The 11,315-nt window shown below is 38.3% G+C and overlaps 1 protein-coding gene across 2 annotated transcripts; it reads left to right on the top strand.

Moving 5' to 3' along the window:
- The first annotated feature begins 458 nt into the window (after positions 1-458).
- On the top strand, positions 459-10,722 carry irak3 (interleukin-1 receptor-associated kinase 3). 2 transcript variants are annotated; one of them, XM_053508775.1, is made up of 13 exons: positions 459-645; positions 756-938; positions 4,637-4,686; positions 4,822-4,888; positions 5,638-5,789; positions 6,084-6,148; positions 6,273-6,387; positions 8,114-8,229; positions 8,339-8,537; positions 8,657-8,719; positions 9,235-9,402; positions 9,494-9,920; positions 10,138-10,722. In XM_053508775.1, the coding sequence occupies exons 1-13, from the start codon at positions 531-533 to the stop codon at positions 10,263-10,265; spliced, it is 1,848 nt and encodes a 615-aa protein (XP_053364750.1). In that variant the 5' UTR covers positions 459-530; the 3' UTR covers positions 10,266-10,722. The 2 variants fall into 2 exon arrangements, with proteins under 2 accessions (XP_053364750.1, XP_053364749.1); XM_053508774.1 differs by having other exon boundaries at positions 8,111-8,229; positions 10,138-10,721.
- The last annotated feature ends 593 nt before the right edge of the window (positions 10,723-11,315 follow it).

Below are 11,315 nucleotides of genomic sequence, written 5' to 3'. Positions count from 1 at the left end.
CTTCTACTTGTACCCTAGTAACATCAGATAAAAAGATCTGAAGCTGAAAATGAATATTGGTATCAGTCTTAAATCTGGACATGATAAAGCGGTATAGATGATGATGATGGTGATGATGGTGATGATGAATGTGGTGTTAAGATTTTAAAGTCAGATAGCACAGCACACCTCCAGGTGACACAACGTACAGGATCAGACAGCTGGTCTTAATGTTATGGCTGGTTTACAATGCACCAGCTGAGTGCTGATAAAAATCCCAAATAATTCCAACGAACCAAGATAAAAACACACGTGTTCTGTTTGAAGTCAAACAATGAGGAGAAAAACAAAACAAAACAAAACAAAACAAACGCAGCGACTGAACACTGGTTAAGTACACATGCGTCAGTGGAGATTTGCGGAAATGGGCGGGAACGGGTATTTCCATGGTTGCGCAACATGTATACGGTGCCAAAGTCGGACTGTTTTACACACACACACACACACATGAAGCGGGATCTCACCGCGACTGTCAGCGCTTTGTGGAAAACATGTCCGGCAAACTGGAGCCGTCCACGTATCTCTTCGACGTGCCGCCGCTGATCATGGAGACGTTTTGTAAAGTGATGGACAGCGGCTTCGACAGCCTGGGATGGAGAGGTTTGGGTGAGAGAGCCGCTCAGGCACTGTGATGTGATGTCTGATGCAGTTCATATGCTCTAACATCTCTCTCTCTCTCTCTCTCTGTCTGTCTCTCTGTCTGTCCTTTTCTCCAGCGGCTCGTATTCTGCCCACATGGCTGGAGGTCAGGTGCTCAGAGACACACGCAGCTGCTGGGAAGAGCCCAACTCATGAGCTGCTCTGGTCCTGGGCTCAGCAGAACAAAACTGTAGCGGATCTGATGAGGGTTCTGGAGGATATGGGACACTACCGAGCTCTCGATCTGTTCCGCTGTGACGGTGGGTACACTGTATGAGACATGATCAGCACTGACAGGTGACGTGAATACTATTGATCACAATACTTTACCCCCAGTGGCATCTTGAAGTGGGTAGGATATGTTAGGAAGCATGTGTGTCTCTGAAGTTGACGTGTTGAAAGACACACACACAAAAAAATGGGCAAGTGTAAAGATTTGAGCGACTTTGACACAGGGTCAAATTGTGATGTCTAGACGACCGGCTCAGAGCAAGCCCGCAACTGCAGCTCTGGTGGGATGTTCCCAGTCTGTGATCAGTGATCAGGACCTGATTTAAAAGTCATCCAGTGACAGGGTCATGGGCGGACAAGGCTTACTGATGCATATGGGGATTGAATTCTGGCCCGTGTATGCAACGCAAGAAGTCAAAGCAAGTCAAGTCAAATTTATTTTTAAAGCACATTCAAAACAACCCGGTTGACTATACAATCCTAAAATAGCTGTAGACATAGACTAGAAAAGCAGACAATAATACGCAAATAAAATGAAATTAAATCCGAATCCACATAAAACAATAAACAACAATAAAAAGTCCACACTAATTGCATAAAACAAACAAATAAAACAATAAAAAAAACAGAGAATAATAACTCATTAATAGAAGACCTACTGGAGCTCAATTTGCCGAAAAAGTTTCTGATAGAAACATGTCAGAATACACAGTGTATCACACTTTGCTGCATATGGGGCTTCAAACAGCGTGGCCATACTCATACACCCACCACAGAAAGCTCTTACAAAGGACACAGTTGAATCAGAACTGAACCATGAAGCAATGGAAGAAGGTGGCCTGGTCTAATGAATTATGTTTTTTTTTTTTAACATCATGAGAATAGTCAGGTGTGTGTGTGTCACTTAGCTGGAGATGAGATGGCACCAGGATGCACTATGAGAAGAAGGCAAGCCAGCAGAAGGAGTGTGATGCTTTGAGCAATGTTCTGCTGGGAAACCTTGTGTCCTACCATTCAAGTAGATATTAATTATGGGAGATGGTATATATACAGCCGAGTCACTGGTAATCTTCAAGCCATACCTCTATGTTTCTTAAATAAAAAAAAACCTTCCCAACCTGGTTAGACTTATGGTACTTAGTTAGTAATCTTTTAACCAGTTTAAGGATCTGTCCAGTGAACTGGAAACTTCAAAGCACTTTTCTAAGTCTCTCTGGATACGAGTGTGTGCCAAAGGCCTGAATGTATCTCAGTGTATTTTGACATGTATCACCCACCTAAACATTGTTGCTGATCAAGTACATCACTTCATGGAAACAGAATTCAGTGATGGCAGTGGCTTTCTTTCAGCAGCATAAAATGGGCTGCACTGGATAGCAATGATTTTTAGGTGTTGACTTGGACAACAAGTTCTCCAGATCTCAGTTCAACTGAGTATCTGTGGGAAGAGTTAAAAAAAAAGAAAAAAAAGTCTGATTTATGAAGACCACACCTTGCAACTTACAGGACTTTAAGAATCTGCTACTGACAGCTTGGGAAAAGAACCACAGCACACACTAGAACAGAGGACTAGTGAAGTCCTTACCTTGATGGGTCAGGGCTGTTTTGGCAGGACTTACCCAATATTAGGTGGGGATCATAATGTAATATATATATATACTTCTATATATATACACTATATATATGTTATATATATACTTCTCTTATTTTCTGTAGCAGCATTATTATTAAAAGCTTAATATCTAATGATTTAATGTCTAACATTCATATGTTTTTCAAAGTCATTTCAGGATGATCAGATAATAAATAAAATATATATTACCAAGTAGACAGCAATAATAATTAGAAAGCCATAGAATAAATAATAAAAAAAAATTTGACTGATAAATTTGAAGGAAGTTGTCTGTGAAAAAGGACAAAACAAACCACTAAGTGTTCCTGTGTTCTTTATATTTAAAGTAGAGGCCAGTCTGTCATGTGATAGAGATCAGAGTTATGCGTACCACATCTGGTGTTGTGAGGTTACGCCACACTTCAACACTAACGCTTTAACAAAAGGACATCACTATAATAGAACAGAGTTTTTTTTTTATTTCGGTGAACTTATTTCCATTAACACTATAAGCACAGATTTGTTTTACAAACATTAAATACATGCTCAAATATTTATCATTTGAGTCATCATTTGAAAGTGTATAATAAAAAAAAGATATTTATTGAAGTCATAAAAGAGATTTTTATTAAAAGATTTTTATTCATTATCTTAAACTGTAAAAGCACATTAGGCCCATGTTGATATTTTATATAAACCCATATGGTTGAGTTAGTGAGCTTTAAAATTTAATTTGATTCAATCCAAGTGACCAGTCAAACAGGCTAGATTTGCATTTACAGACTAATAAATTTAAGACCTGAGTAATAAATATAATGTCTTAAATATATTTCTACCAATAAACACAATGCAAAAATATTTTTTTTCACCTATCTACACTAATTATGTTTGTAATCAGCCCTGCTGTACTAGGGGGAGTACTGGGCCTTGAGGGATCTCAGGACATTAACTAGTGTATACAGTGTAGTGAATCACTCTTTCAAAATTTGAGTCCTGGAATATGCCTGTGCCATCAGGGAAGAAAAACTCCATAGATGTGATACTCTGGTCATTCAGTACTGTACATTCAGCTCATTAGCTGACCTCATTTTATTGCCACATAACGTTATTGAATCTAAACATGACCAACTGAAGCAACCCCAGATCATAATACTTCATCCAGAGGCTTGTATAGTGGGTGCTTGATGGCTGCATTGCTTCATATGCATCCCGTCTTACCCTCACACACCCATCGCTCTGAAATAAGATCAATCTGGACTCATCAAACCACATGACCTTGCTCCGAAGTCAAATCTTTTTTGCTCTCTACCAAACTGAAGGTCTCACTAACAAGTGGTTTTCATATGGCCACATAGCTGTTTAGTCCCAATCCTGTGAGTTCCCATCACATTGATGCTTAGCCCTAACATTCCAACTTATGATATGTTGTATGGTTCTTATCCCAATTCCAGTACGGATTCACTGACTTTTTCGTCATAACATCTACTAGGTGCGATTTTCATCGATTGAAAAGGGTAAATGATGTCTGACATATTATGTGCATAGTCGAATCGAAAATTTCACACCTGCGGAGTGACGCAAATAATCGGAATATTTAAAGAAATGATTATAATGTTAAAATAAACATGTGTCAATGTGTCATAGGGAGGAAAGGAACTTTTTCTGTTTCCTTCGCCCCATCTTGTCATGGCAACACTTTCATTCTTTGTGTTTCACTTCCATGTTGTGTCTATATCTAAATTTCCTCTTCCTGTTTTTACTATTATAACTTTCAGTATGTCAAAATGTTAGCAGTCATACTTGACCTGCTGTGTTTGCTGTAGCAGCATTATTCCTGCCAAGTGTCACTAAATAGATTGAAGGTCACCTGAGCCTTAGCGTAAAAATTTCTCAGCGGGAATCCCATGCTGACTCATCATTAGCTCAGCTAAAGTGCAGTGGAAAAAAGAGATATCTTGTTCACTTGCGTTCATGTGACTGATATTGTCATATTTACATAACCCTCACAAAAAGATAGGAATTAGCATTATTGGAGCACACCAGAGCTGTATTTTTACCCATATGAAAACGGCATAGTGATACCGCACTGACATGCTTGTATATTCTTTTCTTTAGACTCATATGAAAACGCATCTTGTCCTTCTTCGATCCAGAACATTTCTAAGGTAGTGACAATTTCAAAATTTGCAGTATATTTATTTCAGGAATGTGCAGCTCAGATTTAAAACCTGTTAACGCCAACATGCCAGAATGTGCTTAAAATGTGTCGTCAGTGATGTACGTTGTCTTATGTCATTCAGCCTCGACGTCACAATGAAGAACCAATGCCGAGTTCAGATCCTTGCCACAAGTGTGTGTTGGGTGAAGGTAATACTCATATTCAGCATTTCTTTTAATAACACTTTATTAAATGCACCATCTTCTGAAAAGTTGCTTATAATTTCTCTGTGTATTACTTTAAAAAGCTACTGCAATTAAACATATTAATGTGCTCAGATGAAGAGTACTGATAAACTAGTGATGGGAAGTTTGGAGCATTTTAGTTACTCGTGTCTTTGAATCTCCTTCATCAAATTGAACAAATCTTTTTTTGAGTAATTTAGTTCATAATCAGAACAGTTCGTTCTTTTGATCAGAAATAAATTAAAATGTTAATGTTAGTTTTCAATAAACAGACCTGCAACACGTCTACATACACACATATTGGCTCTAGCTCCAGTAATGAAAATATTACAATGCAGCTAAGGACATATGATAAACGGAATGATCAGCTCACCTCTCATATCTTCTGGTCCGAATCGTTCGTTCTTTTAAATCTATTGCACTGCATAGCGTCTATGGGAGTCACGTGACAAAAGAACAAACGATTTGGACCAAAGACTTAAAGGTAACTACTAATTTCTTTTTCTGATACTTTGCGCATGCACGCCCAGTAGAAAACTAATGAATCACTCTCTGAGACTAGCGTTCTTTTGAGTCAAAAAGAACTAATCATTCATGAACGACCCATCACTATGATGAAGTCAAAGCTAGACCTGCTGACAATCTCTGGAAGTTTAAGGTTGAAGAATCAGAAGAGTTTAAACCCTAGCTCTTTCTTTATCTTCTCATCATAGGCAGATGCAAGAAGACTGCAATCACTTACTCCGAGGTCAAAGTGGGAACCAGGAACTTCCATCAGGATTTGAAAATAGGAGAAAGCACATTTGCAGAGGTTTACCAGGGAAGACGTGGAAATGAAAGCTTCGCTGTAAAGGTTTTCAAGCAGGTGCTGTGGACAAATCTACATCTGAGGATATCTTGGTATTTTTGTCTAGATACTCAATGATTAGAGGAAGCTGATTGTCTTGATTTTATTTCATTCAGTGGTGTTATGTCATAATAATTATGTAGTGATGCAATGAAGTAAGAACGCCATTTATTGACATATCTTTTAAGTAAGATGAAGTATTCAAGGAAACATAATAGATATCCTGCATGGGAAAAACACTAGTTCCGTTATTGCATAAAGAAGAATATGAAAATAAAGGAAGTAATATTATGCGTCTTATTTTGAATACAGGGAAACAAGAAGTCTTGGAAGGATCTGTGGGAAAAGTTTAAAACAGAAATCGAAGTGCTACAGTTGTAAGTTCAGCCAGATTTAACGTACAGTACTAGACATCATAAACATTGTACATTGCAATATAATTTGGTTAAAATTATTATATTAAATATGTTGCAATGATTTTTTGTTTTTATTTTATCTCAGCTATGAACATCCCAACATCATGGAACTTTGGGGTAGTTTTTCACAAGATGGGTGCTATTGTTTGGTCTATCCATTCATGTCTAATGGTTCCTTGTTTCATAAACTACATAACGAGGTAAATCAACTGTTTTTATTCATGTGATCCATGAGTTTTAAAAGTGAAATTTAAAACTTAAATGGGTAAAACCAACATTAAGACCAAATATCTGTCTATGGGACAAGGGCAAGTTGCTCAAGCATTGGACATATCCAGTAAAACATGAAAAATACAAAAATACGGGTGTACTATTGTGGTAACCAGACAGGGAACTGGTCACCCAAGAAAAGAACTACAGTTAAGGACAGACATTTGAAAGCTGTGAAAAAAGCCAGTGACAAAGAAACCTGAAGGTGATGAAATTTCTCATGAATAAAGGCTTCAAGCTCAGTATGGTGACGAGATTCTTAGTAAAGCATTTTAAAGAAGGCCATATGTCTGTGAATGATGAGTCTGGCTGACGTGAACATTGCGAAAAAGACACATCTGTCTGTGGGAACTGTGCATACAATCAATCACGCACACCACTTGCACATTTCGGGAACTCAGCTGGGAGTTCTCACCACATCTCCAGTTTACTTCTCAACTTGCTCTAAGCCATTTCCACATGTTTGGGCTGACATGAAGCAGGCAGACCAATCATGGCTCTGGTGTACTGAGAAAAAAATTCTACCTTGATGGTATTTGAGCACTGGTGAAATACTCTGTTAAATGCGTTAATGTAGGAGAGGATTATATAGAGAAATAAGCGGAGTTTTTACTCTCATTGTTATTCTGTACAACCAAAAGTCTCACTCACTTGAATGCCCCTTAATAAACCACTCAAGGATGTGGGGCCTCAGTGACCTGCTTTAGTACCATTTAAATGTTTTTTATTTTTTATTTTTTTTTACATGACCACATTGACTTCCCTTCTCGATTCGGAAGCGTAACGCCCATGCCACAACATTGACAAAGAAAGATAGGAGGGGCCAGCAAGGCGCACACTTGAGACTAGTAAAATCCTTGGTACTAAGCAGAAACTAGCATGAATCGATTTTCTAAGTGGCGTACATTAGCTAGCTCCATAAATCCTAGTTTGAACACAGTAAATCCAATGCATATGAAATATTTTACACATATTAATTATTTCAAAATAGTCGCTTACAATTATAAATGAAATTTATGTAAGCTTACACTGATGTGGTTCTGAAGTCTTCGTCATTAGATGGGTCAACTAGTAAAGTTTAAATGAGTCAATACAGAAATGAAACCGGCTCTAAGATGGCATCCAGGGTTCCAAAAGAGGAAATTGTCAGGGCGAGTGAGCCAAGGCATGCTAAAAACTGTACTGAAACAGGGTAAAGGTTAAGTTAAGTCTTTATTAGTCACATATCCATTACAGCACAGTGAAATTCCTTCTTCGTAATTGAGGTTAGAGCACAGGGTCAGGCATGATACAGCGCCCTGGAGCATATAGGGTTAAGGGCCTTGCTCAAGGGACCAACACTGGCAACCTGGTGGAGCTGGGGATTAAACCGCCGATCTTCCAATCAGTAACTTAGCCCTCTGAGCCACCATTGCCACTTATGGGTAACCTCTTGCTTTAAACTAAAACGCTGCGCTACAGTGACATTTTCAAGTGTGATATGCAAAAGTATAAAGTACATTACTTTTTATCTTATTGTGCATTGCTTTTCACATGTAGCCAGCATTCCAACAGTACATTGCTTGTAGTGTAGTGCTTTTGACTCGTTCCAGAAAAACAGGGGACCTCAAAGGTTGGGTGATTTAATGATCATAAATGCCTTATATCACACAGCAGAGTGAGACACCTCTTACGTGGCAGGAGAGACTCAACATTATCAAAGGCACAGCAAAAGCTGTACATTACCTGCACACTGCCCAGCCTTGCATGGTTATCTGTGGAAACATAACAAGGTATTATTCAATGGCTATTACACCACCATTGAGTAACATACAGTACACAGCTTCAGCTGTTATACCAAGTTACGAGTTCCGTTTTTAACCCTGCGCTTGTGTTCTGCAGTTCAAACATTCTCCTGGATGAACGTTTGCAGCCCAAGCTGTCTGAGTTTGGAATGGCTCGTCTCAGACCTCATACTGTTAACCAGAGCTGCACCATCACCATGGACACGGGTCCCCGCAGCAACCTGGCCTACTTACCAGAGGAGTATATACGTGATGGAAAACTATCTGTCAAATTAGACATTTACAGCCTTGGGATGGTGAGTTGGTGATTCCCTCTTCCCACGCATACACACCTTTGTCTTACTACACTTAGACCGAGCAGCTATGTAATGCTTCGCCTATATCTAATACTAACCCTTAGTAACTCCATAAACAGGTCATTCTGGAGACCTGCACAGGCAAGAAAGTGATCCAGGAGACACCCAAGCAAACATTACTGGTAAGGCAAAAATGTTACCACCCTTGATACACCCTTTGTGAAATGAGCATAAAAGAATAAAATGATATTTTGAGCTTGGATTGGATTTTGTACTCATATTGTTGTAGAACTTTTTTTTTTTTGTCTCCGCAAACCACTGGCCTTAAACGATCTTCCTGTTATGTCTAATGAGGTTAGAGACATTTTCAGCTGATTGCGAAACATTTTAAGCTCCATTATATTGTTTTTATGTGCATGTGCAGTTCAGTTATTTCAAAAATAGATTCTCAAATCTGGAGTGCAAGATTGCCATTGTAAAACACTGATTTGTGTTGGGATGCAATTGTCGCCAAAAAAAGCTTAAAACGTGAGGAATGTACCACCATAATTTATCATGGATTTACAGGATTTATATTGTAATCTCATAAATATTCTCATCTGTATGTAGCTATTGTGATACAGTTGTGTGAGAAGACTTGTGCCTTATTTTAATAGGACGAAATAATAACTCTAGATTTTTCATTGCATTGTCTTAGAGGGACGTGTTGAGTTTAGCGGCAGAAGAGAAGGGCTGTATAGATGCCTGCCTGTGCTTTTTGGACTCCAGAGCAGGACCGTGCTCCACTTCAGCTGCCCTCTCTCTGCTGCGCCTGGGCCTGGAGTGTACAAGCAGCCGAGCCCGAGCCAGGCCAAGCATGGACAATGTGAATACCTCATTTGTGAAAAATGCATGCTACACTTTTCAATACAATTTTACACATACAGTACTAACAATAAGCTGTTTTTTTGTCTTAGGTCTTAGAGAAGCTTAATGCACTTCTCCCTTTGCCTTGTGACTTGGATGAGCAGCCACGGACCTTGAATGACATGACATCACCATCCATACCTCTCCCTGATCATGGGCTGCACTCCAGCCTGCCTGAAGAGGATGATGAAATCATAAAGCCTAAGCTCCTTGAACTGTCCGAACCTCGAGAGTGCAGTCAGTCAGAGGTCATTTTCGTGGGTAAGAAGGAAAATGGCTTGTGCCCGACCAGTGGATCTGTCCTGAAGGGTAGGAGAGATGATGCAGCCGTGCAGTGCCTTCAGACAGAGTTTGCTCCTGCACTGGATTTATACAGCAGCTGGCCTGTTGAGTGCAGCTGTGCAGCCGGAGCAGAAATGGGCTGCGAGGACTGCTGTGCCAATGGCTTTAGCCACAATCCCTCATTCATCCCTCAAGGCATGTAATAAATTAACTAATCTGTTTAGAAATATATATATTCTTTCTACGGTATATTTTTGCAAGTAGAAAAATCGTATGTGTGTTTTGGGGATGAAAGCCATTTAAACATAACGTTTCATGTTGCACCACTACTCAACACGCCTACATTTTCTGTGTCATACAATGCTTCAATTGGTTTAAAATGAGACGCTGTTTCTTTTCTTATGCTTTCTAGATGACAGAAGACAGACTTGTGAAAGTACAGTTGAAAATCCTGCTAAAACACGACTCCGGTATAAAATCCAGTTGTACAATCAAGGTTTACTCAAGACAGAGGAACTTCTTTCAATGACATCGGACTGATTCACTTTGTATTGTACATATCTGGAATTGTAAATATTTCAGCAATACCTCAATGACTCAATGTCAAGGATTTACGTAAATCACAATTTCACCTATTTAAGTCAAGTTTTAAAACACTGCCATAATAATTTATAGAAAATATTATTTTCTAGGTCATGGAGGATCATAAATATATATATGATAGATTATTATGCTCAGCCCTTTTTTGTAGAACAGAATGTCTATAAATCATATTTTAATTTAATTTTAAGTGATTTTATTTGATGTAACTTCAACTGCCTTAACAATGTATAGACAGTTGTCACTCATCCAACCCATATTACTAATTTATATTTATAAAGCATTTTCAAAAATGTATGAATATTTGTTAGCTTGTTTGTAGCCTTTTTTGTGACAAATATTATTATTATTATAATTATTATTGTCTTTTTATTCTCATGACTGAACTGCAATAAACTAAATGTATTGATGTTAACGAATTTGCTAATTTCAAAAGAAAAATATAGTAAATCCAGTTATTGTAGGGAAAGCAGGTGCTTAGCGGTTAAGGAGCTGGATTACAGATGCTCAAAAGATTCAAAGCCCAGCACCACTAAATTGCTACTGTTGGGACTTGATCAAGGCCTTTAACCCTCAGATGTGTAATGACATAAAATCTTAGTCACTCTGGATAAGTGACTTTGGACTGTGTTTTGGATGTTTTATAGAAGTAAAAAATAATAATAATAAAAAAAAATAAATATATATATATATATATCGTTTTTTCAAACTGTCCCAACTCATAGATTGTTAAGAGATTAATAAGGTTTCATATGTACAAGTCTTATGGCTTAATTGGAAAGCTGGAGCAAGTACAAAAACATTCACATACTACAACATCTCAATGTTATAGTAAGGACTGTTTAGGCTGAGAGAGCTACACTACACATACGAATAACAGCAAGTCATGATCTGCAGGCTCACCTTCACCTTCTTGTTCCTAAAAATTGAAAATGTACCATAGACATCTGGATTCAACCCTAAAGTAATTTGCTCATCAATTCAAACAAG

This window comes from Clarias gariepinus, chromosome 12 (assembly GCF_024256425.1).
Source record: "Clarias gariepinus isolate MV-2021 ecotype Netherlands chromosome 12, CGAR_prim_01v2, whole genome shotgun sequence".
In the NCBI taxonomy this organism is placed as follows: domain Eukaryota; kingdom Metazoa; phylum Chordata; class Actinopteri; order Siluriformes; family Clariidae; genus Clarias; species Clarias gariepinus.
Note: the sequence above shows the minus strand (reverse complement) of the source record. Positions and strands in the feature narration are given on the sequence as shown.